The following is a 26875-nucleotide window of genomic DNA, read 5'->3' on the forward strand; positions in this document are numbered from 1 at the left end:
GAACAACAGAAAGATTTTTTTATTTTTATTTTTTACTTAATATTTATAGGTAAATTCTGTCCCTGTACTTGTGTATCTCAGAGAGTGGAATAAAGTTGCTCCATGCTGATTTCTTGTTTACAAAGATGTTTGCTATGTGTGCAATACAGTCTCAACATTCCCTCTGCTGCCACTGAAGATGGCTGCGCTAAAACATGTGTTTGATGACAGACATACAAAAGAGAAAAGAAAAATCACAGTTATTTAGACCATTTTGTATTTCCTTTGATATATTTCTATGTTGTGGAAGAACAGATCTAAGATTTCTCTTAACATTGCTTACTTCCTTAGCTCAACACACTTTTTCATACAGCAGTTATTAGAGGGAAAAATTGAAAAAATGCATTTAATTTCTCAATTTTTTTACAGAAACCCTGGGTTGATTTTACCAAACACCCTAGGAATTTCCCCTCTATTTCAATGATAGCATATTCCAACCAATGGGAACTCACATAAAGTTTATTGACATATGGTGCCACCTAGCTAGAAGATGTTACATGTTATGTATTACAGATTTGAACAGGGTGCCATGGACACAGAGTCATCTCCCAAATGAACCAAACAGGAAATATCTATCAAACACACTAGAAAGGAATGGTTTATCTTGGATTAAATAAATAATGATGTATGTTATATAAACTCACAGAACTAAATCAAGTTTTTAAAATTCTTAGTGTTTAAATAAAACCATAAGATTAGAGGCCTTTACTGGTTAGTTCAAAGCTTTTATGTGTATATGAACTTACCACCTGCAGAGTCAAGAGCAAATAAGACTTAGGGAATTTTTTACCCTCCAATTAAGTAAGGAAAGGACAGGCAAATTTCTTCTTAAGGCTTTTTTGCAAATAAACCAGAATCATTTGCAAGATGCAACAGTGTACCACTGGTACCAGCACAGGCACATACACCAACAACGAAGAGGAGCAAGAGATTCTCTTTTAGCACAAGAATCAGTAAAAATGCACTGTGACAAACAAGTAACTGAAAGACATTACTTCAACTTTAACATTGAAGTATTTTTTTAACATTTTAGCATTTTAACATTTTAGTATTTTTTACCAGAGACTGTAAACTCAGTCCAATCTTTCTATAAAATTTAGAAGAACAAGATTTTTCAAAGAAACATGAAAGCTTTTCTTGTGGCATTTAGTGAGCCTAACCATGTGTCTCAGTACATTCAGCAAACAGGTTACAAGTCAATGCCACTTTTGAGAAGGCACCACAGCAAAAGCATTTGTATTTGCTTCTAGGAAGAAGTTTTGTCTTAAAAGCATTTTTTCCCTGGGGAATGCAGGCAATAAGCCTAGTGAAGGGATTGTCCAGCACCCATGGAACAGCAGTTGGAGATTGTTGTGCATAACTTACATTGCTTAAGGGCCAGATAGGCTGAACAAATAAGCAAACCTTCCTCAGGCACAAAGTGCTCTCTGGTACAGTAATGATGCAAACAACATCCAGCCTTTTATACAACCAGCTCATGGAGCCCATAAAGGCTGATCTACAGAATTTCACAGAGTTTGAATGTATTCTGCCTGAAATCCAAGGTGAACGTATCAAATTAGATACTGCACATTATTTCAGTTTTCAGTAGTAAACACTGCAGTTCAAACCAAAACCAGAACAAACCAGCACATTCTTCTAGAGGTGTATTTTTAACATTCTCCTGTGGAATTTTATTCAAGAGCTAAGGCAGGCAATTCAACAGCAAGTGTTTCAATAAGGATTTCCTCACCAACTGTAACTATAGAGTCTATTACAGGAATCAATTTATATTTACTGTATGAGAAATCAGAGATTTACTAGAGATCAAAAGCATGTCAGATTTAAAGACACTTTTCAATTGAAATCGTTTTGGGAAGCTGCAATCCCACACAAGGCTGTATGCCCATGCAAATCCTCGCCAACAACACTGCCACAGGGCGGCAGATCATCTATGTCACTTCCAAGAACCCACAGTCATGATGTGTCAGAATGCAGGAGCGGCAAAGGAGCCCAAGCACAGTGCCACACACATTCCTAACAACTCCCAAACAGAAAAACCTCACACTGTTCTTTCTTCGGCACTTCCACTTGGAATGAAACAATCTTCCTATTTAGAATTTATCAAGACTTTACTACCAGTTATCTGACTTCCTTAATGGTTCCTAAAAACTGAGGAGATTACTAAAACTAAATGTTTTTTTTGTTTATAGCTCAATGTGGCATGATGAAATTAATGTTTTGAAGCAGCATATGAATTCAACCCAAAACTCTTTAGTATTTCAGATTTAGTATAAGGAAGCAAACTTCTCCCTGGCAAGGACAACAGATTTGCTGTATATCAAAACAGCTTTTCTATTTTTATTAATATTTACAAAATAATGTAAATTCATAACATTTGTCTGCTTGCAAATAGCAATAGTACAAAACTCCTCAATTTCAGTATTGATGCATTATAAAAGTTTTATTTTGGAATTACTGAACAGCACACCGTATCCAGTATTTTTTTCACCCTATGAGATATACACATCATTTTAAAAAATACAAGTATTATCTTTTCTTTGTGCTTCAAGATACGAGGGATCACAAAAACATACATCTTTCAAATCCAGGGTAGAAGTTTCGTAAATGAGCATTCTACTGGAACTACCAAGTACTGTTACTCTGAAATTAAATGATCTCTGCAGTGATTAAAAAAAGATTTTAAAATATGGGGAAATTTTTAAAACAATTTCTACAGATTATTAGCATTTGGAGATTGAAAACACAATAATGATCCCGATTCATGCAGTTATTTGTTCTTCCTTGGAGATGTTCAGGTCTTAGCCTGAACAGTAGATAACAGAACAATTATCTACAGAACTAGGTGATAATTGTACTGCAAACATTTAACGACTGTTGCCATGATTCTGGGAAAATTATCACTTTTCAGTGTCTATAAAATAGAAATTTTTCTAACACATTATTTGCTGCTTTTCAGTCAAGATTCACACATCAGTAAATAACACTCTCCCTTAATAAACAAAATGAAAGCAGTTCTTGGTACATTGCTAACAACATGATGCACTAATTAGTTTGGGGTTGGGATTTTTATATGTTTGCTTGTTTAATCCTGTATACATGATAATATTATACAGCAATCCTCATAGAAAAGAGGACAAAAATGCAGTTTCTGTCATGGACAAAAACTTTATAAAAACATAATACAATTAAAATACAAAATAAATATAGTACATGTCAGATTAGTTACTAGTAGCATTTGAGGTTTCTGGAGACTGAAGAAATTCATACGGATCATGAACCATGTCTTGCTGTTCTCCAACACTCAGATGAGAGGGGCTTCCTGTTGGATGTGGGAAAAAAAAATCAAAACTTTAAAAGCACAGAAAAATTTAAGAGATATTTATACATATAAACAGGATGGTTATTTCACATTTTCCTTTTAGACTTTTAAAGTAAGACATCTAAATAATATTTAAACAGGAGATTATGAAAAAGAAATCACAAGATTCTTAGTAATTTAGATAATTTTTGGAATAGTAATCATTTTGCTATTACTCTGAGTTGATTACTCTGAGTTAATTACACAAAATGCAACTGAGTATCATGCATCCAACATCTTCTACCTTCTCAGAAATGGCACCAAATTGTTAAGCAGTATGTTATGCTATCATCCCGTCTTATCACTGAATTTTACAGTTGACAATGAAATGCTGTTGTAGAATCCCATTTGTTACTTGCTGAACACAACTATGCTGAAGTAAAATAATCATTATATACTCCTTAGTGTAACTGACAGCATCAAATGAAAATGCTTACAGGAATTTGCCATTGAATTATCAATTTACTTCACAATTACTTTAATCACATCTAATAAAAAAATAGGAAATTACAGTTAGGGGTCTTAGTTCTGGAGGTTCAAAGTATGTCTTGTTAGTTATCTCTGCTGGGCATATTTAAAAATTAAAACATGATCAGTCAGCACGCTGTTTTATCAGAGTAGTTTCCCACAGAGATTTATATAAATTACAATGTGAGTTTAAACCAATTCCAAATAGAGCACAAGTACTGGAACTTCTGTGCCACAACTAAATTTACCAAGATGATGTTGGTCTCTTTCAGAGGTATTGGAAAGGGAGCTCAAATTAGATGATGGCCGGGATCCCACTCTGTCAGCCTGAGCTTCATGAAGGTCCTGAAGCAGTTTTGTTGTTTCATCTAGATGTAGATGGTTATCATCATGATCAAGCTCCTTCTTCACTTTTCCTAAGAGCCACCAACCAAAACCCATAATTAGCACATGTACATTGACCCACGAATTACCAAGTCACTATAAAAAAGTTCTAAACTTAACACAAGCATTGGCTATACCCAAATGACCTCAATCTTGCATTTTTCCTCACACTTCTAAAAAGCAACAGCTGCAGACCTGTGCAGTATTGGAAGATGAAGGAAAGTGGCACAAGGAAATGGCTGAAACTGAACTGACTACCAGTACCTAAACAACTGTAAGAGCTTAATTTGTCTTCCTTAGCTGTGAAATGCCAGATATGGACAGACTGGCCTGGGTTGGAAGGGACCTTAAAGGCCATCTCATTCCAACCCCCCCTGCCATGGGCAGAGACACCTTTCACCAGCCCAGGCTGCCCCATCCAACCTGACCTTGAGCACTTCCAGGAACAGGGAACCCACAACTGACACAACTGTGTCAGTGCCTCACCACCCTCACAGTAAATAACACACTTAGTTTGTGGCAAAATGGAGTCAGCAAGTAGATCATTTAAATATTTAACTCAAAATACAGTTAAAACAGAACCTGAAATCTATGGAGGCAAAGATATCCCCATCACAGAATGTTCTAAGAACAGTATCTTCTCCAGCTACATTGATTTTTAGTAAGTCAAATGAAATTGTGAAATTGGAAAGAACTGCATGTTTGTGCCAATATACACTATTCTTTCATATGAAGACCTAAAAAAAAATCCCTCAACTTTAAACAGGAAGATAAACTCCTTCCCTTCTTTTTCTTAAATGCTAATTTTGCAAGAATTATGATAAGAAGTAATTTCATAAACTCACTCTGGTAGCCAACTAATCTAGCAGTATGATTATTTACAGAAAGGCCAAAGAAGAAAATATAAGCAGCTTTCAGTGCTGCATGAAATTTATAGTAAGACTGATATGTCTAAACATTATCTATAAAATGGATATTTATTCATTTTTTATTGAACTGCAATAAAATTAGAGTGAGACAGCATAATCAGAACTTACAATTGCTTTTCAAACTGCACCTATGTGAGAAATTTGTAGAAATCTTTCTTCCCTTTAAGCCTTCAATTCATTTCATTGTGTTTTATAATACATAGCTTGGCCTCTTTCACATTCAGAACTAAAAGTACCTTAAAACATAAGCAAGTTGTTTGCTCGGATGACATTTTTGAGGACATATGAGTAACTCAGCTGCCTGCAGAAACGGTAACAGTACTTGTTGTGGTACTTACAGGATAACTATAAAAGGCATGTATTTGAAACAGTATCCAAATTCTTTCACACAACTGAAGATAAAGTCTATCCAGTCCTAGAAGTTTCCTCCCACTTTTGTTTTGGGATGTTCCATGTAGCAATATGATTGGGTTTCACATACTTACCTAATTCCCAAGTTTTAAACTTACCTAAGCTTACTTACCTATTTCCCAAATTGTAAAAGACATATGAAACAACATAATTTCTGAGTGAAAGCTTCACACCGATTCTTAAAATTTATATTACTATGAACACAAGAAATACAAGCAAAGCTACCAAAATAACGAAGTACAAATACTTTGTTTTCTTCAGTTGTACAGGAAAAGTTAGCTTGTATAACACACGGATGTCTCAAAGGAAAAACAGAACAAGGTTTCATTTATCAGCCCTTGACTTTTTTTACCATAGTTAAATGTATATTTATTACTACTTTTCAAACCCTTTTTTAAGTCTTAGCAAATCCTGCTGTGATTTTCTCTAAATGGTACAACTAAACCATAACTGATATCTTGTATATTTAGATACTTACCTAACGAACTTAACATAGAAATATCAAGAGATACATCTGAATACGGCTTCATGGAGAGAAAGTCCAAGTCAGAAGTGTTACTGTCTCCAGCAGATTCTCCAACCTATTAAAATACAAGAAACAGAAAGATTAGCAAGAGGTACAAGCTGTGATGTTAACTTCACAAAGTTTAATGCACAAATCCATTCTCTCAGAAGGGTTACTTCAACATCTGAAACTGGAGCATCCATAGCCATCTTGGCTAACCTGAAATTCAGAAACAGCTCAAAAAGATTCCTGGACATGAATGGCCAGGGATGTGCACAGTAGTCCAAGTCTTTCATCTCATGATCCAGGACTGCTGAAACTCAATTACACACTCAACTCATCCATGTCTCATGGTAGAACCCTAGCAGGTGGAGGTATTACCAGTATCCCTCATCTTCCCCATATGTGAACACTGGATTTATTGAAATTTTTCGTACACTGGGCCTCCTTCTTGACAGTATCAGCTGGAGCTGGTTGATCTAGTATTTTTCCTTTACACTTGGATAATGAAATACAGCCTAAACTTTGCAACTCTCCTTCTTTCCATACCCATTGCAATATTGCTAATGTAATGGCACAAAGGAAGAAATCAGAGTCACTAAGCTTCAAAACCTGTTCTAAGGGAAATCTCTGAGGATGCCTGATCCAGCAGGAGAAATGAGACACTCAGATAAACATACAATCAGATATTATCTTTTAGAAATATGAAAATGAAACCTAGCATGTACATCAAATAACTTAACCAGTCACCTTCTAGAGAAATTCACACCTTTCCACAAAACATAAGGAATATTTATAAAACTATGATTTTTTTTTAAGTTGCTATAATGTGATCCATATAATTTTTATGTGAATTGCATTGAATGTAGTGCATATCTCCTGTTATCACAAATAATTTGCAAGATAAAACCAGTACCACTTAAAGAAAGATTTTATTAGTAGCTGTAAAAGCATAAGATATGGTTATTTATCCATAGTTTCTAATAGACATTTTCAATGGATATGCTATTAACCGATTAATATTAATGGGGTTTTTTCCAATTTTATAGCAGGCTGAACCTCAAATATTGATCAGCAGATCAAGTATCTTTTTCAGGTTCCTATGTGATCTTTCTGCATCTGAGACTTAGTTATGCATGCTGAAATAAGCTGAAGAACAATAAAGCCACAAATGAAAACAGACTGAATATCAGAGAATTCATTTTCAGTACTGCAATCTTATTCCAGATAATGTAATTTTAATATTCAACCTCAGATTGTGCACTGAAATGAAATAATGTCTCAATACTACTTTTTTGTTTCTGTTTTTTCCCCTGTTGTTTCCCTCCCCTACCCCCCAGCCATTTTACCATAATCTGTTTGGAAGAATCCAGACAGGTATTGCGCAACTTGTGTTCTTCTTTTATAAGAACTGGCAGAACCTAAATAACATAGAAATACTTTAGATTTCATAGCTTATATTTACTAAGGATGTTCCCTGAGAATGTTTGTGTAATTTACTGGTTTTCCACAATGAGGTCATGGGCCATCATAAAAAACTGCCACATTGTGTGATGTTTGAGTAGAGCCTTCACAAAAAACTACAGACCAGCTTTCTCTAGGGCAATCTTATAGAGTCACGCCAACAATTTGTAACTAACCAGGACAGCCTCTCCAGGAATAACCTAAAGCCTCTCCTTTCTCATATACTCCACTTATCAATCTTTTCTGTATTACCATAAAGAACAGAGGCACATTAAATAAAATAAAGAATTGGAATGTTGCAAGCTCAGAGAGCTGAGTAACTTTCTCTACTTTAAACGCCAAAACACTTTTCCCTGTTAAAACCCCCAAACACAGTATTAGCATAACTTACTTTAACTTCATCCAGTGGTTTTACTGGGATGTTTCGCCTCTGTAATGAAAGAATACCAATAACTGCTTATATTGAACACGTGAGAAAGACATCTTTCTTGTACCATCTCAAGTATATTCAAATCACACACAAAAGGAGGCTAGAGACAGCTAACTTTTTCACATATCTGTAACATAATTAGAATGCAACAGTCGCTGTTCTGAAATATTTTAATATTATTCATTTTAAGTAATCTTTGAGTCCCCTTATACTATTTCTTCTGCTCATAAACTTTATATTCAAATGCAGTATCTTTGTCATTACTTCAGTAACTTCTGATCACAAATCATTCAAGGTTGTACTTCCAGAGATACTAATTCTTACTCAAATGCAGCAGTACAAAATGCTCAAGCATAGAACACCATGTATATGTCACTGAAACACATGTAATTGTGTAAAATCAGTCACAACTAAACAGCATTTTCAAGTGTAAATAGCCATTGACCATTGGAAGGTCCTCAGAAATTCTCACCTGGAACGACACTCATAGAAAAACATGGTAAAAGGCAAAGGCACATTTTATTTTAATGCTAAGTTGACTATGTTGCATACACACATTTCTATGTGTAGAAAAGTATTCAGAATATTGGGTTTTAACTTTTTGAACTAATCCTTTACATTTCTTCCTGTTAAATGTACCATCTTTTTCCATAGGGAAAAAACACCCAGAAAATTCTAAACAATCATCAGTGGTTTTCATTCCATTGTCTCCTTATTTCCAAACACCACCCACCCTACTCCACTTCTAAGTCGCAAAGATGTAGCATAATCTCATTTCCACCACATCAGGAAGGCTAGAGTACTTTCCATCTTCCCACCCAGCCTTCCTTTCTTTATTGTTCAATCTTTCAGAGTGTCAGCATTTTAAATAGCAGACAATTATTTCAAACTACGACTGCCTTTCAAAGTGAAGATAACACAAAATTTATCATCAGAAAATTTGCAATTTTTTAGCTTATTTTGTCTTGGGAATGCAAGTCTTGGGGAATGCAAGTCTCACTAGAACCATACACATTTCTGAGAAAACTCTCTTCTCATAACAATCTTAGTATGCATGTCTTCAGGAAAGTGCTTTTGGAAATAAGTTAAAAGCTTTCCCTGTAGACACACTACATGAATGTAAAATTTAGCACTGGAGGGTAACAGACACCTGGTACAGTGGTAATTACTCTTTTAATTTTACTTCCATGTTCCAAATAACTAATCCTTCTATGAGAAATATATTTTGCCTTTCAATAAAGAAAAAACCCAAAACTTTAACAAAAGGATTGCAATGTAACTCAGAAGTCTGTATGTAAGTCATGACATCAAGTGACAAGGCTGCCTAAACTCCATCCAGTTGGTTGGACCCTGCTATACTGCATCTCCTGTCTCCTCCTTTCTACAGTCACATAGTGAACCACATTGGAGAACTGACCTAGCCAGAGGAAAGGATTCCTCCTTCAGTCTCTAATTAATTCAGCCTCTAATTTGGTTTATGGTTGCTTGAACAGCTAGGCTTGCACTGCTTAAACTGGCAGTGGAAAACAAAGCATATCACAAAATATTAAAAAGCCAATAGGGTCATTCTTATTCTGATGAATTTGTGACACTTCAGTGCACCCAGGACACACCTGCTTTAGCTGATAAATAGTTTTGGAATGGTCACCACTAGTGATCTGGTCCAGAAGATCATCAACTATTTTCTTGCTGTAACTTCCAGCATCCTTCACAAATTCTTGTAAGCTAGCAGGAATGGAGATAAGCATTACAGAAAACATCTACTTTCATAAAAACTACTTCAACTTAAAATGTTTTCCCAAATACACTGAGTTACACCTACATTTTCTTTTTCCTTTAACTCTTTTATGCTTCTTCAGGAAAGCAATTAAGGTCACCAGGACATATAGCTTTTTCTTTTACTTTAATAGTGAAGTAGGTTTACAACTTGTTTTTCACAAGTACCAGCAAATTTTGTCTTGAACTATCATAGATGGTAGGGTAGTGGGTTAAAAAACAAACACAAAAGATAAAAAGCTTGAGATTATTTCTTTCCCTCCAAGATCAACAATTTAATGTTAAATGGCATTTTTCAAGTAGCATTAAATCTTTTGAAACTCATTGAAAAACATAATTGTTTTAAAGCCACTGAAATATATTACTTGCCTTTTAAAATTATTTACTGCTGGGTAACACTAAATCTGGGGCAACCTATAATATTCTGTGGTTGAAGACCCTAATAACAAGATCCATAACAACTTTGCAATAAAAGAGAATAGCTTAAAAGGCCAAATAGAAAAACACCCCAAAACTTTCCCCACCTCCACAAGTAAACAACAAAACCAAAACAAACCAAACAAACAAAACAAAACAAAACACCAAAAAAACCCCAAGCCAAGAAGGATGAAAGCCTAGCTTCAAAAATAAGTTTTAGAAAAAAATTCAGGATTTGGATCTCTTAGTTGAGATCTAGTTTAAATTTCTTTGCAAAAAATTGCTATGAGAAGGTTGTCTTCCTAATAAAGAAGACCTTACCTTAAGGCACACTGGATCCCAGTTTCATCACCATATGCTGAGTATAGAAGCTCCATCTCATCTGGTTTCAGATCATGAAATATAGAGTTGTTTTGCAAAGAAGGTGCTGTATTGGCACTGGTAAGAAAGGTTACTACACAGGTAAAAGACACAGCAAATTATTAGCAGCAGTGTCAAAGATCACTTGGGGGAAAAAAACAAAGATTGTATTTTCTGAAACAGATACAGAAATTAAACAGATTTTCTGAAACAGATACATGGCACAGAAAGTGCCATGTAGTTTTTCCTCCAGCTGAAAGCAAGAGCAGTGTCTCAAGGACACTTACAGACTCTAGAATCAGCACTATTTTAACCATATAAACAAACATACTTATACTACTGAAAGATCAAGAATTAAGTTATCCACCCCATTCCGAGAAGAAAAAGGTTCACGGTCACATTCCCTTCTGTATTTCTACATTTTGTGTGCATCTACATGATGGTTGCCAGTCAGTTTCTGGACAGCAGATTAGAAACTATTAAAAACTGTCAATAACAACAGGAAAAAAAAATCCACAGCCTGCAAAATCTTTGTCAAATGTTGCAAAAATGCAAATGACTGGAAGTTGTTTTTCAACCATAAGTGCAATTACTATGGAAAAATTATTTCCCCCAGAGGAAATGGACTACCATTACTGGAAATCTTCTAGTGTGGCTATAACACCATGGTAAAATATTAATACATAAACTGCTAATTAAATTATGTTTAATTAGCGAAATAGTCAATTTAATAAAAGCTGCATTCTGCTGTTAATGGAATTATTATATATTATAACATAACTAAGTGAACTTTCATAATATAAACAGGTATATACCAACATGATTTTATATCAAGTAATTGCTTGAATATTTAATAAACACAAAGTTAAAACATGGTCTTTGGTAATTACCTTTATTTCTTCGTTCATCTTTGAAGCCCAGTGTAGTGAAGCCAGGTAATAATTTGCTTGACAGTGAGCTCAGATCCACTGGGTGAGTTTCTTCCTCTAATAATTTGATTTAAAAGAAGGCTTAGAAAAGCATTTTGTGTTTACAATTTATGACAAATAATTAGAATTTGCTATTTTAGAGCTGTAATTAACATAAAGACTAAATGTTTTTTAAACTATACATTAAGGGTAGGTACTGTAATTCAGGTTCTCCATTTAAATTTCAACCTCAACCTATAAGTATGTTTTCATGTCATATTCACAAGATCTATGGCTTAAGTTATTTCTTAATAACTTAAGTTATTTCACTTTTACAGTATACAGTAGCATCTGTAATTATTTTAGTAGCCAATTCACAAACCTTCAATGTCCAGATATTACTGAAATGATAAAAGCAGTCTCTTGCAGTCTCTTATGTTAACTAAGTGGTTTTTTATAGAAATTAATTACCATCACACTTTGAATTTTCAGTGGCATAATTTCAGAGGCATTAAATCACTTTTTTTTTTAGAAATAGGTAATAGGCATGAGAGCAGCCAAAATGCTCAGAAAGATTCCAGAAAAATTTACTACCACATGAAAAAGAATTTAGCAGGCTTGCATCTCTCAATGTGATTAGTCAAAAGCATTTATATATTCATCAGTGAAACAAGAGGAAAGCTGTGAAAAAATTCTAATCTCAAAAGGTGCAGAGAATGAAGTGCTAAATCAACATGACGATTCAAAAAACTATGGCATTTTATTCATTACAAATTTTTAATACTTCTGCATCTTGAGCTTGAAATTAAAGCAAAGGGAAAGCATAAAACAATATAAATACCATAATAGTAACAGAACAAGAACAAAAAAGAAAATATCAAGGAACTAAAGAAAAAAATCTCATACACTTAAAACTGAAATTTAGCTAATGATTGAAAAAGGTAATAAAGAGGTAAAAGATTATTCTAAATTTGCATCTGTGCATTGCACATTTACATAGAATTGCAGCATCTTCATTCACTTTTTGTCATTAGGTATTAACACTACAGTGTTTTTGCAGTAAAAGCTTGTCTTCCAAGCTCTTTGTAAAGTCGTAGGAATGTCTAAGTGCTTATAAGGAGATATTATTTTATCTTCTCACTATTGGCATCAGCAAAACAAAGCATCTGAAGTGTGAAAATAGGGAAGGCAAACAGAAACACCTTTGGGGTGTTTGGGGAAATGGCTTGGGAAATAATTAATGAAAAGAATGAAATTTTTTGAAAAATAAAAAACAATTTAAAAACTCATATATATTACGCAGGATCTGTATCTACGGTTAAGACTTCAAAATCTCTTATAACATATAAGACTAGAAATGTTTACTTCAAAGACTATGGCTTTTACCTTCTGCTTCTGGATCAGATGAATTTACTACACTAAATAATAAAGTTCCATCTCCATTTTTTTTCAGATAACCAATCTGTGGACAGAACCAGAGATACAGGAGGAATCATTCAAAACTGTTCACACTCAAAGGAGCTGCCCATTTACAGAGAAAACTATAAAAAGCATTTTTAGCTGTATTGCACTGGACTTTGCTATTCCCTTTTTCATACAGAGAACATTGGGTCACTACTATTTTACACCACTTAGCCAGTGTTTCAGAACAGGAGACTTAGGAGAAATTCGTACATCATATATACAATGCCCTACTCATCTTTCTAAGTCAGATCTAAAGCTTACACCCAAGACAAACCCAATTCCATTGTCATTAGCATGGAGCCAGCCTTTCTGACTGCGAAGTCCAGAACACACATTTTTTTTAGAAGCAATCTGTAACTCCCATCCACAAACAAAGTCACTGCTTATTTTCAAATATAGACTGAACTGTTTTCATGTCTCACCCACAACTTTTTCTAATTAGAAGTACTTTTATTAACAAACTACCAAATTCTTCAAGAGGAAGAAGTGCTGGGACAGACCTACTGAAGCAGACAAGCACAATGCTAAAGACAGATGTGAAAGACAACAGAGCACACCAGGGTCTATAAAGTTAGAGCCAGATCTGATGCAACAAGCAAAGCTAATGTCAGAAACTAACTACACATGAATTGAGAAAAAAACCACTGTAAACTCTCAATATAAAGGGAAAATAAAAACTGTTCTCTCGCTACAAAAATATTAGTAAATACATCTGAGGAAATGAACAACAAATCTCTCCTATTTTGTTTTCTATCCCCCTCCATCTGAAAACGTTTAAAACTCTCTCTGTACAGGAGGCCAAAGCTAATATTGGCATACAATAAAAACAGAGGTGAGAGATGCTGGAAAGAGAATGAACAACATCTTCAAGTGATGGCAAAAGTTAACAACAGCTGAATTCCAAAAACATGCCAGGGTTACCGAGATTCAGTGGGACATGCAGTGGGGCTGCCAAGCTGACTTAACAGCCTTAGCAACTAAGAGCTGCACACCTCGAGAAACTTCCTTGAACAGTGCAAAACTGACTGCATCACTCAATGGTATTGCTTTGAAGGGATTTTAAAAGCCACTCTACTTTGGAGGTTTCCAATAGACTTCAATTATAACAAGTCTTCTCATTATCCAAAGAAACAGAAATACATTTGAAACTAAGCCTCCATCCACTACTCTTTGCAGTTTTATTTCATAATCCAGTTGAGCCTAAACTGACTACATAATCAGGGCCACTGCCCAAGAAATGGACATTTAAGTTTGAAGACACAACACCACTTCTGCTTCAAAGTAAAGTTTCTTCTGCAATAGTTTTTAAAGAGGTGGAAAATGCAGATGTGGACACATCCTGATTCCTTTCTCGACTGCAGTGACCACTAGAGTGGCAGATGAGAAATGGGAGCAAAGGTGGAATAAGTCTCCATAAAATTCGAGGGAAAGAGAGTAAAGGTATCTCAGTACAGATCTGTAGCGAATGCCTGGAGCATTCACTCCAAGCCTAGCACAAGGAAATGAAGGAATCCACCACTATCATCACAGAGCTAAAAAACCCACAGCTAAAAAAATTGATCCTTCAGAGAAAACAACAGCACCACCAAGCTTGTCCTTGGAAGAGCACAAAACCCAAATACATGGAATAACATCAGCATTACATTCAGGACTGTAAAACTTGCTATCTAAACCTACTCAATGAAAGATTTTTGTATTTGGTACTCATGCTACAGCTGACAGCTACTGCCTGTAAATACAAAACTACAAGACTTTACAGACTCTCCTCATTAAAAAAGGTAATTTAACATTAAAAGTATGTTAATTCCTGGGGGGGAAGGGAGGGGAGAGAAGGGGAATCCTAATTGTTCTTCAACCTATGCCGTGGTTTGCTTTTTCTGAGGTTGGAACAATAGGAGAAGTGTGATGTTATTTTAATCACTTTCAGTGCTAAGGGTGGCAATTCAAGATGGAACATTTCACTGTTTCCTGTAAGTGAATTTCCAGAGAGAGAACCTGAGATTGACTTAGGACCCCCTACAATGGCTTTCAGTGGCAACTAAAGATAGACAACAGCAGTATCAGTACACCACACAGAACATATATCCCAGATGCTCCAGTCCCAGGCAGCCTAACAGTAAAGCCTGTTTCCTAACATGAAACAAAGCATTCAATAGTCAGGCACAAACTGGAACTGCTAACTGCCATGTGCAGTAGACCTTGCTGTTGGGTAGATATCGATTGATCCTATCCCGAGCTTCATCTGCTGCATGTTCCACTAGTGCCAGGACATGTTCTTCAGCAGTGCTGTCTGTCAGGCTGCATGCATTCCCCTCAGGTTCAAAAATGCAGCTAAAAAGGAGAAGAAAAGGAGCTGTAGCAATTAAAAGCTAAAACAAAACAAAGGGCTGAATTCTGGTTTTGCTTAATAGAGCAATCAGTCCCACTCTTCTCCCAGTGTCAGTGTACCTCAGCATTTAAGTGGAATTATAATCATTATAATCATATAATCATTACAATCATATTATGAAGTTTTACAGCAGAAGCTGTGAACTACCAACCTACTGACTTCAAAAATTTAATTGTTTCTGTATCCTGATGAAAATGAAGTATAAAATGAAGCACAAAACAGTTTGGGAATAAAACTGGCAATTATACAAGGTGAATGCTGTATGCATCCTTAGTCTCCCACATGCACGTATACACTATTTTCAAAAATTACAAACAGGAAGATGCAGAAAATAAATTATGTAATGAGACATAGAAACTGTTGCTTATCAGAGAAAAAACCCAACAGGCTGCATTTATGATGATTATGTCATATAGCTGCTTGCAGAAGTAGGACCAAACTCGCAGTCTAAAAGGGAGTCCTTTAATTCCTGTGTTTTCAGTATTGGAAGTTAGCATTCCTAATCTGTATCAATCACAAAACTGCTTGTAACTGAAATTACAGAATTTAACATTTATCTTTCAGTAGATCCCTTTTCATTAGAGCTCCAAACCAATAAAATCGTAGCAAATAAGCATACCCAAGGATGGAACAGGACATAGCTATCACATAAAATCAGGAAAAGGTAGTATCATAAAAAGAAGTGTGAAGATATCATAGAATATGGCAGTCTTCATTGTATTTTATATATAAAATAAATGTTGTAAATCAAAGTATTTCAGGGCATTATATAGACATTAGACACTAGGGCCAAACACCTTAGGTACTGGGTAGAGCATCTCCTCACACCAAATCCATTTCTCTCTCCTGGGTTATCTTCTTCCATTTGCTTAGCTAAGAATTTCTCTCTGTATAGAGATTCAGATCCAATACACAAGTAAGTTTTGCTATTAAAGACAATAAAAAGATCACAGGATCATACTATTATGAGACAAATGTTATACTACTTTGTTTCATTGAAACTTTAAGAAAGGGTATACACAGCAGGAAACTCCTCAAAAACTGGCACTTTCTATCACACACTACAGAATACTTAAAGGACAAGAATTTTGAGAGAATGTTCAGATTGTAACATCCTAAAAAAAATTTCAAAAACTATTTAAACATTAGGATGTTCAAGTGATCAAGTTGCTTCTTCCTCTATATAGCTTAGAGGTCTAAGCTGCTTTGACACTTTGTAAACATTGACTTCAGCTCCTCTGTTTGTAACCATAAATATGAAAGCAAAAATATCTGCCATTAGGTTTGATTTTCCCCTCTCAAGGTCTTATTCTTCATCAAAAAATATAGTATCAATCCTACAGATGCAAAAATACAAGTATTTAAAAGTTCATGTTACTTAGAAAAAAACTAATTTCAACTACTAAAGTTACACAGATGTTGAGAGGAACAGAAAAGTAGATTTATACTACATCTGATTGCTGATAAACTGGTACCAGGATGTATGTTAATGTAGATGGCAGTCTCAATTTCTTGTTCTATGACAAAGGACAAAGTTACTCTTGTGGTAGAGTTTATGCAAGAATTAATGCTGGACACCACACAAACCAAATTATTTTGTCTTCTAAAAAAACAGAAACAACCAAAAACCAAAGCACCTCTCCCTCAAGACTTGTCTACATAAAGGTGCTTTCAGTTGAATTCTATCCACAATCCATTAAACAAAGGAGAAATTATACCTTCTCAATTCTCTATGATACAGGAACAGATTAATTTCTGTATGTTATCATTAGAATAGCTTCCACTACAGATAATTATTGTTGAAAATTATTTTTGAAGATACATGTTGCAGTCTTCTATTTCCAAAAAAACCCCTAAATTAGAATACCACTTCTTCCATCAGCAATAAGAATTACAAAAATGCTGGAAGTGTAAAAAATGAAAAGTGGCTGATGAGAACTGTAAAGCTCACTTTTAAAAAAACATGAAACAAGGTATATTTCACTTTTGTTACTTTGAGGATTTAACAAGAAACCTGCAGAACATATCTACATGATCAGATTATTTACAACATGACTAGCGGTGCTCTGTTGCAATATTTTTTCCCATAAAATTCCAACTGATATAATGCTTTACAATTTAAATTCAGTCTATCTTTGGATGCCTATGCAAGAACACTGAATAATATAAGTTGCTTGTATATCATGGTTTCTGCTAAAATCTCATAAAATACATTTACGAAATTCAGATTTAAAAAAATTAAATTATTAACATTAGATTTTAGTTATAAAAATATGAATTTGTGACATGGAAGTACCTATTAGCTGGAGGATTACTATTGCACTAGCAATATATTTTACCACTAAGTTAAATAAGATTTCACTGGGGATATATTATCATCTGCTCCAGAAATAATCTCCTATACTTTCATAACCTGCCAGACAAGGTTTAAGTTAAATAAAATCACTCACTGATCTGGAGCCACTTTGCCCTCCTGGGAAGAACCTCTTACATTTTGATGAGACTACTTTAGGAAAGGAAAAAAAGGAACAAAATGCAAAAGGTATTTGTAGCTATACCCAAAATAACATTTTAAACCATCATGAGAAGAAACCACTCAGTATTTAATACAGATATAAAGAAGAATGAAAACATCTCTATAGATATTAATTTTAAGTGTTTGAAAGAATATGCAGTCATCTTTTGAATTGTTTGCTTCAAGTTAGGAATCACTGGGTTATTAAACAAGTTCTATAAATAAACAAATAAAATACAATAAAATTGCCCACTTATCCTATGGACCTCAAGGAAAAATGCTGAGTTTTTTCCCTCAGTTCTTTCCTGCTGTGTAAAGCTGCAACAAACTAGTAAGCATCCCCATTAAAACCATTACCTAATAACTTCTTTATTTTGCTTTTTGGATTTCTTGGTAGTCTCTGCTTGTACAGGAACAACTTCAGGAACAGGTTCTTCAACTGTTGTGTCTTCATCGCCCAAAAGAGCTGCCTGCTGAGAAAAATCCATGTCCTGCATAAACGACATGCTGCGCTTCAAAGCTAACAGCCGTTCCTAGAATCAGAAAGGACAGAGCGGCAGGGACTTAACCTTTCCCTCATAGCCAAGATGCTATGATAATGGGATGGGATGGGATGGGAATGGCCATGGCCTTATTTTGTTCTTAATCTCGTTTCCAATGGCGATGCAACATGATTTGGTCATGGTAGCATGGCATCAGAATTTCTGCAGCCCAACTATCAAGAGAGAAACAAACAAACAAACAAACTGCATATGCAAAAACAACTATTTTACACAAAACTTACCATCACTGTAACACATGCACACATACACACACACACATGTGCACACACAGAGCAGCTCACAAAAAAACCTTCACTTGACAAGCCAACAACTGTATCTGAGTAAGAAGTATTTGTGACACTGCTGAAAACTCCCCAACACCTTCAAAAAAGTAATGCTTTCTTGTTTACACAGAGATAAAACTTAAATGAGATCTTGCTTCCAAAAGTTTCAGCCAGAAGTAGGATTTTTCGGTAGAGTTGCATATATTCAAACTGCTTCCACTGAAAGAAGCTCTTACAAACTTCAGTGGTGCAGGTAAGGTTGAGAAATAAGTAAAAATTACTGGGTTATAACAAAAATGCCATCAAGCCCTTAAATATAGCAGCACTAACTGGCACTGCTGTAATTCATCACAGATGGATGAAACAACATTTACCATTGTTACTTTGTTCCTTTTGAGTATGGTAACATAAAAACCCCCAAAGTTTCTGCTTTTTGTTTTTAATAGGTCTCTTACTTTGCTCATCATCTTAAAGCCTGTGTGCAGTATCTTCTTGGCTAGTTTGTAGTAAACAGTATCTGGTCTGTTGTAAGTCATTGCATTATCACACATCAGTTTAAAATCAGCCTGTAAAATACAAGACGAAAGAACTGTAAACATTTCAGGTCCTTTGTTAAATGACTGAAAGATACCACTCCATCTTGGCAGCTCTTTGAAGAACACAGTAATATTCTAGGAGTAGGCTCATGAACACAAGCCAAAAACAGAATTGCAAAGGTTTGAGCCTCTTCTACCTCTCCAAGATGCTCAGTTTCCTTTGGAACTGGCTTTTGGTTATAAAAACCACTCTCTTTCCTGAATGCCAAACGTAACATCTTCTCTTTAACCAAGTGGACCAAATGGACTAAATGGACCAAACACTAGACCGAGCTACCAGGGTGACTTTTTTTTTTACAGCATTACAAGCCCCCTGCCTCCAATTACCAAAGCCATGGCAAAGACAGAAATTGAGGTAACATGGACGAGCAAACTATGGCCCAAGAAGCAGACAAAGAAGTGCATGTAAGCTACACTTCCAGTGATGGCCTTTCAAGTGCTGCAGAAAAGCCAGTCTTTTGCTTGCCCAACTTTGAAGCAGACCCTTTTTTTTCTGAAGTGAAACGAATGAGTGTTCTGCAGAAATTGCCCCTCTTTTAAATGCAGGACAGAGTTCTTTCAGACTCTACTCTTAGACAGATTATTTATTGTCTTGTGACTAGCCTCAGCTAGTTATATCAGACAGGTAACCTTTTGAGCAGACTTTGTTTCAGAGGTTAAAAACCTACAAACTTCATTTCTTTATTAAGGTTACGGCTCTGTAGTTCTGTGTAATTAGGTACCCTCATGTATCTAGAAAGGGAGTCCAATTCCTTTTTTGCTCTAACACGGGCAGGCTTTTAAGAAAACTTTTATCACTCCTCTGACTACCAGCAGAAGCTAAGTCCTTGAAGAAAAAACAAAAGTCAGTCTAAAAAATACTGCCATTTTCTTTTTTTTTAGGTTTCTATCCCACCAGTTTCAATACTGCAACCTTGCCTGTTACTTAACAGTCACAGAGCTTCCTATAAATCTCTACAGCATATTTAACAAAACAGAGTAATAATCTTTGTCAAAGCATCTGTAAGAAATGTAAACCATTCTTTGCTCACCTTGCCGGACCTTTCAAAAAAAGAGATTAACCCTGAGAAACAAGCCAATGCTCTCTTGCTGAGGCTACCATCATATCAACATCAGTCTAGGAAAAAGCAATTCCAAAAGCTGCTAATAATTCATGACCTTCACAAATCAGTTAAAGAAAACTCCTCTCCTTCAGGAGCTACCAATACTATGAAAAAATTTCTTACTGCACTGTCTGTGAAACCATGATGTATCTAATAAATTATTTCAGCAAAAACAGTATGATTAATGACTAAGTTAAGCTGCAAATAAACTTGCCAAGTAAGTTTCTGCCAGAAGACAATTTCAAATGAAGTTATATAAAAACCAGAATAATTAAAGATAAAAAATATGTAATTGCTATTTACTCATATACAAGATGCTCCAGTATATCTGCAGGTTTCTTGCAGACAGGTCCAAATTACATTTAAATCAATCTAACAAGGTCTAAATTAAAAAAAAGGACAAAAAAAAAAAAGAGCTCAGTGGCTTAAGTCTTGGTGATAATCTTACTCCTGTTGAAGTTTAGCAAAAAACTAAATTCCACAGAACTTTAGAAGATCTTCTTGGTTTCAACAGTAATTTATAGAAGATTGTAGTAGAATATGACAGATTATTTGTAACGTACTGAATATACAAAAGTGCTCAGTTCTGAAAAAAATGAGCATTAATTAATGTAACAAAGGCTTCTACAGTTAAAAAGAATCTTCGGTTTCTTACTAGTTGTGAAATATCTAAATCTTCATTAATTCACCTTGAATTCAGTGACTGATTTGTATTCATTTGCTGCAATTTTTTCCTTCATTGTACCAAAATCCATAGGGTGTTTTATTATCATGGAATATCCAGGAGCAATGGCATCCGTGACTGGAAAGGCAAAAAACCCATGAGGATCTTTCCTAAAAATACAAACAATAAATTGAAATTTACAGCAGGCAACAAAACAATCCTTGCTTTTGCATCACATTAATAACACAATAGTACTACTAAAAAAACAAAAACTACTAAAAACATTCTCATAAAATAGATCCATGTTTGAAAAATTTCCTGATAAAGGACAGCATTGTGATTTCACATATGTAGACTTATTTAAAAAAGAAATTCCTGCAAATTTTAATTAAAAATGTCTTTCAATTCAATTCAATTCAATGATCAAATGATCAGTTCAAGCTAGTTCTCATATTTCTTAATTAATTCTTGTATGTTTTCTGTGTCTCTACACGACAACTTGGTCTTTTGGCTTCTTGTAGAAAAAGCTCAATTCTTCTTGTTCATAAGGTCCTCTAAAAATAAACACAATGTTTAATTTTTTTAAATTTGTTCCAAATTCAGCTTATTGCTACAAAATAAAAAAGTAATGTTTTTTTTAAACATGAGGTGCAGGTTTAAGAAAACAATAAAATAAAAAGCCGATAATTTAGAAGATTATCAAGTAACCAGGTCTAAATTTGCTTTGTATCTGACAGTGGACACTGAATAAAACAAAATTTAACTAAAACAGTCCAATCTTTTAAAGTAATGTAGAATTGTAACTGGTTTTTAATCCTTAAACTAAGTCACTAATATTTAATAAATTTATAATGGCAATGTATAATTTGCCCAAAACACTTATTTCCCTGCCCAATGCTAGAATTGCAAATTTGGTAATAATTATCCTCAACTTATCTTTAAAAACAACAAAGTCTGACATGGTTGCAAAGGTTAACAAATATCTTACAGTCAGTCACCAGGCACTGCTTTCAAACAGAAAACCAGGATATGAAGTTGCCAGGTAACACATACAAATATGTACCAGACACAGCCTACACAGTTGAAGATACAAAAACATTTACTACCTTTGAAGCTGGCGAAGGAAGTGTTCCAGTAATTGCTGGATTGGTGTGCTCTCATTTTCAGCTGCGTTTTGAGATGAAAACCCAGGTAAGTGCAATGAAACCACATGTGCATATATTTTTTTATTTAAAAATGTAAGTACCAGAGAGAAAAATCTCACTACAAGTACAGCTTGTACTGATCTGAAGCCAAATGTATGAACATGGATTTTAAAGCAGAAGCACATCAGATATCTAAGCACACAGTAACTTTTTCTTCTTCCTTCATTTTCTGAGCTTTTTTCTTATCACATTAAAACCTAGTACCCATTAAGTCAGATGTAGTGCTAAATTTAGCAGCCCTAAGAATATGTATTAATAAGATTAAAACAATTACATTATATATTTCTGCAGAAAAAGTGAAACTTGGTTGCTCAAATACTGCAGTTGGGAAATCATATTCTTACAACATGTTTGCTGTGCAATTTTCATGGTTTCTTCACCATAAACTCCATGCAATTCTATAAGCCTTTCAATCACAGAGTGACAAACAGATGCAGATTTACTGGCAAGACAGGTAACAACTACAATTTCACCTCCTGTACAGATCACACAAGAAACACTATATGTTAATATAGCCTGTTACTTCAGAGAGACTGGCTTTAAGTGAAGTTTGAAACACTAATGAAGCACCAAGAATTGAAAATCCAACTCTCCATGATAGAGGAAAGACATCTCCTTTCTTAAACAGAATGGGTCAGGTAATTTATATGCTTTCCAATACCATTTTACAACCAGATGAAAAGAGAATAATAATTGGAATAGTTTTTATCTTGTCAGTTTTTAAGGCTCCTGACTACCCAGAGACATAAAACTCGGATCTGAAAATTTCAGTTACCTTGACAGCTGATGGCCACTATTCCTCAATTTAATGTGTGGTCACAATTATAAAATTCCTTGGGATTACCTGACTAGTCAAAGGGCAGGATTCCAAAGACAAGACTCACAATATTCCTAATGACACAATTTTTTGCTACTAGGTTCCATTTTCAGGCTTATGTATAACTGAGATCATGATGTAATTGAAAATTCCTAAAAGTAAAGGTTTCCACTGAGCAATGCTGAGTTTTAATTATCAAGCAATGGCTACTGGTAGAAAAGCAAGGCGAAATCTGAAAGGATCAAACATGCAGAAGTTGCCATATACAAATGATAAATATTCTGGCTGGTGATAAGAATTAGAGAAGATTTGTAAATTAAAAACAGGGCTGGTATGTGGTGTCTACAGTCTTTAGAGATACACTATCACAACTTCCTTTCCATGAGAATAGAGATGCTAAAACTCCACATAGATTAGAAAAACAAAAAAGACAAAAACAACACCTAAGAAGTCTCCACGAGAGTTTTTTCCCTTGAACTAAGTGAAACTTAGTTTCAGACATTCTGATCACTATGGTGTAATTGCTAAGGAGAAGGAATTAGGGGAGCATTATGTGCAATAACACTTTCATAATGAGGTTTACCCTGCCAAGGAACAGAGGCCAGAAACAGGATGTCCTCGGCAACATCAGTCACCTGAAAACAAACCGACTAAAACATGGAAGCACCAAGAGGAATATTGACTTTTCAGATAGCAGAAAGTTCTGGATGTTGGAAAAAGTCAAGCTCCTATATTTCAGTAAATCTTCATGAAAATTTTATCTTTGACAAAAGCTTTGTTTTGTGTTCTTTTAAAAAGAACCAAAATAATTTAATCTTTCATACTGTTCACCTGGCTGAGTTCTGCATGCTCTGACAGGACGATCTGGAGGAGGTTCAACCTCCACCTTTTTCCCAGGATCAAAGTCATCAGTTTCTCCTTCAGTGTCACACTGTTCCTTCTCCCTTTTCCTCTTTTTCTCTTCCTAGGACAGCAGAAAGAAGACATATTTTAGATGGATGTGCAATCCCACACATCAAAAGGCAAGAAACAGTGATGTTTTTAATTTGGAATACTCATTCAATATCCAAGTCATAATACTGTTTAAACAATATTGCATATATTTTCACTATCACTTTTACAATTTTCTTCTCCAATTAAAACTGTTCATCTTTTGCTACTTTGTACTTGATACAGTATTGTTCTATCATTCCTGCATGTTTATTGAAAAGAAAAATTCTGAAGCTATTCATATGCAAAACTGCACGATAATAAGCTACACCAGAGAGCAAAGAAAGTTAATTGACTATTGAGTAAAGATCAATCTGTGGCTCCGCCCTCATCAATGTATTTTTGTTGTTTGTCACATTAAACAGAAGTGAGTAAAATATATGACAACTCAGCCAACAAAAGAAGCATAAAAAACAGTGGTGGCAATTAATGATCTCTTCCTGAGTTTCAAAGCAAAGGTACATCTAAGTCATTCCTGAAATTCCACAATCATTATCCACATTTGCACAGAAAAGCACACATTCATTAACCTTCCCTAGACTATGGTTTCATTACTTAAAGATCCATTAGCTTATTTTGAATGTATTAATCATGAAGTTCTGTGAAAAAAATCCAAACAACCCCCATCCCACAACTCCGTAAAGGCAACTGATACTGCAAAATCTTGTATGAAGGACAGGTGGTTTTGCTACATTTCAAGTCCCAGCCTAAAACATCTGTACTAAGAAAATTGTGCACTGTCTGTGCTGTATTTAAGGGCTTCTGAATGATCCTATGAGATCTGTCACTTCCAGATGATTTTTTTGTTAGGCTTGTATTACTTGGAACTGATAGATGTTAGACACAAACACACACAAAGTAGCACCAAAAAAACTGTCACACAGGAATAGTAAAACTACATGACAGGAAAGAATTAAAAAAGCAGAAAGGTCAGAGAACCATTATTACACAAAATAAATACTCTTAAAATTGAATTGTACAAATAACTGTGCTGTCAACGCCTCACTACTGATTTTAAACAAACTCCCCAATGGTCAACACAGACAACTAAGTTGACTACCCTACTTACTACTAACAAAGTCACAAAGCCCAGCACACAGGTTATTCCAAGAGCTAACGATGTAATGTACCACAGTACTCAAGAGTTCAGAAGCTGTTTTGAGTAAACATATCAATTTCAATGTCCAGTAACTTGGCACATCTCCAAAATGCAAACACAGCCTGGAACTGAAAAGCTGAAAATATCCTCCCTAAAACAGTAGCAAAACATGTTTGTGACCAGGCTAAAATACAAAAGATCGAACTGAAAAACAGGAACATTTATTCAAAGCAAATAAGTATGGAAAATAAAAAGTTATAACAAGGAAGTTTTTACTTTGTTCATAGAATCATCACAAAAGGTATCTCCTGTAAATAGCAGAAGTACACCAACTCACACACAAGGGTTTTCAACATTTCTGAAGTGCTATCTCCAGACAATAAGCTTCTTGTAACAGTGATTTAAACAAAGTTCTGCACCAAACTTTAGACCTGATAAGTAAGCATGAAGGCTGGTGTGCCTGAATTCTAAAAATCACAGCTTACCTTTCTCTTTCTTCTTTCCTCATCATCTAGATGCTTTTCTTTTTCCTTCTCTGACTTTTTCTTCTTTTTTTTCTTCTTTTCTTTATGTCGTTCTCGCTCATGATCTGATCTATCATCATAGTAACTAGAGTCATGCCCTGACCCAGAGAGTTCAGTGACTTCACTGCCTCCAACTTTAAGAACCAGTTTTAAGGGTTTTTCCAAAGGCTTGTCCACATAATCTAAATTAAAAAAAAAAAAAAAAAATTAATAAATGCACAGGGAGCCAACAGCACATAGCAATTACAGAATCAGTCTCAATTAGGTCAGAAAAGACCACTGAGATCAAGTCCAATCTATGACAAAACATTACATGTCAACTAGACCATGGCACTGACTGTCACATTCAGTCTTTTCCTAAGCACCTCTAAGGACAGAAACTCCAGCACCTCCCTGGCACCCCATTCTAATATATAATCACCCTTTTTGTAAAGAAATTCTTTCCCAATGTCCATCCTGAAGTTCCCCTAGTGCATCTTGAGGCCATGTCCTCCCATGTGGCTGGTGGCCTAGGAGAAGAGACCGACCCCCACCTGGCTACACCTTCTTTTCAGGCAGCTGCAGAGTGACAACGTCCCCCCCGAGCCTCCTTTTCTCCAGGATAAACAATCCCAGCTCCAAAACTTCTTCTAGAACTATTGATTATAAGAATTCGCTGCAAATCAAAAATATACAGAATACATTTGGAAAGAAAAACAAAAGCTAAGGCTAACAAATCCAAGCTAACAAACAGTCGTTCTGCACATCTTACGTTGTGATGTTCAACAAACCTGCAAGACATTAGAAACCGGCTCTTCGGCCTCCCCTAAAACCGTCGCAAAGTTCTTGCAGAGCAAGGTGAAATTAAGCATCATTCAAGCACCGCAGCGACCGGATCCTCTCAGAAGCGGCCGTGGGAAGCACGGAGACGCTCCGGCTCACACTGCACCGCCCGCCCCGCGTTCCTCGGGCCGCCCCCGCCGCCGGCAGCTCCAGCACTCGGAGCGAGGTCTCTGCCCAGGCCCCACAGCCCGCGCAGGGACGCCGGGCCCCGCCGACAGCCGCGCCGGGGGAAGGGACGGGTGCGTCCCGGGTACAAAGAGACCCCCCCCCCCCCCGGCCCTTACCGCTGTAGGTGGTGGCGGAGGTCGAGCGCCATTCTGCCTTCTCGGCTTTGTGCTTCTTGTGTTTCTTCCCCATGGCGGAGCCGCAGCCGGCCCCGCCGGAAGCGCTGGGGAGGGCGGCCTCCCCG

General features: G+C 35.6%; 1 protein-coding gene across 3 annotated transcripts; it reads right to left on the bottom strand.

Annotated features, from left to right (window-relative positions):
- On the bottom strand, window positions 1-26873 carry BRD9 (bromodomain containing 9). 3 transcript variants are annotated; one of them, XM_054638951.2, is made up of 18 exons: window positions 26751-26873; window positions 25606-25826; window positions 23863-23995; window positions 22116-22176; window positions 21035-21179; window positions 19102-19212; window positions 18178-18353; window positions 16103-16231; window positions 15115-15247; window positions 12839-12914; window positions 11435-11530; window positions 10506-10638; window positions 9605-9716; window positions 7953-7991; window positions 7447-7518; window positions 6071-6173; window positions 4117-4284; window positions 1-3361 (listed from the first exon to the last, which is right to left on the bottom strand). In XM_054638951.2, the coding sequence occupies exons 1-18, from the start codon at window positions 26821-26823 to the stop codon at window positions 3261-3263; spliced, it is 2082 nt and encodes a 693-aa protein (XP_054494926.1). In that variant the 5' UTR covers window positions 26824-26873; the 3' UTR covers window positions 1-3260. The 3 variants fall into 3 exon arrangements, with proteins under 3 accessions (XP_054494926.1, XP_077035759.1, XP_054494917.1); XM_077179644.1 differs by lacking the exon at window positions 16103-16231 and having other exon boundaries at window positions 18178-18293; XM_054638942.2 differs by lacking the exon at window positions 16103-16231.
- Between the last annotated feature and the right edge of the window lie 2 nt (window positions 26874-26875).

The sequence above is a fragment of the Agelaius phoeniceus genome, chromosome 1 (genome assembly GCF_051311805.1).
Source record: "Agelaius phoeniceus isolate bAgePho1 chromosome 1, bAgePho1.hap1, whole genome shotgun sequence".
Lineage (NCBI taxonomy): Eukaryota > Metazoa > Chordata > Aves > Passeriformes > Icteridae > Agelaius > Agelaius phoeniceus.

What these genes read in the sequence shown, in the direction of transcription:
- BRD9 (XM_054638951.2), bottom strand. Translation starts at nt 26,823, where the DNA reads ATGGGGAAGAAACACAAGAAGCACAAAGCCGAGAAGGCAGAATGGCGC. An exon ending in GATATCTACCCAACAGCAAG is followed by an intron (nt 12,915 to 15,114) that starts GTCTACTGCACA and finishes TTCTGTCCACAG; the next exon opens with ATTGGTTATCTGAAAAAAAA. An exon ending in AACCACTGGATGAAGTTAAA is followed by an intron (nt 7,519 to 7,952) that starts GTAAGTTATGCT and finishes TATGTTATTTAG; the next exon opens with GTTCTGCCAGTTCTTATAAA.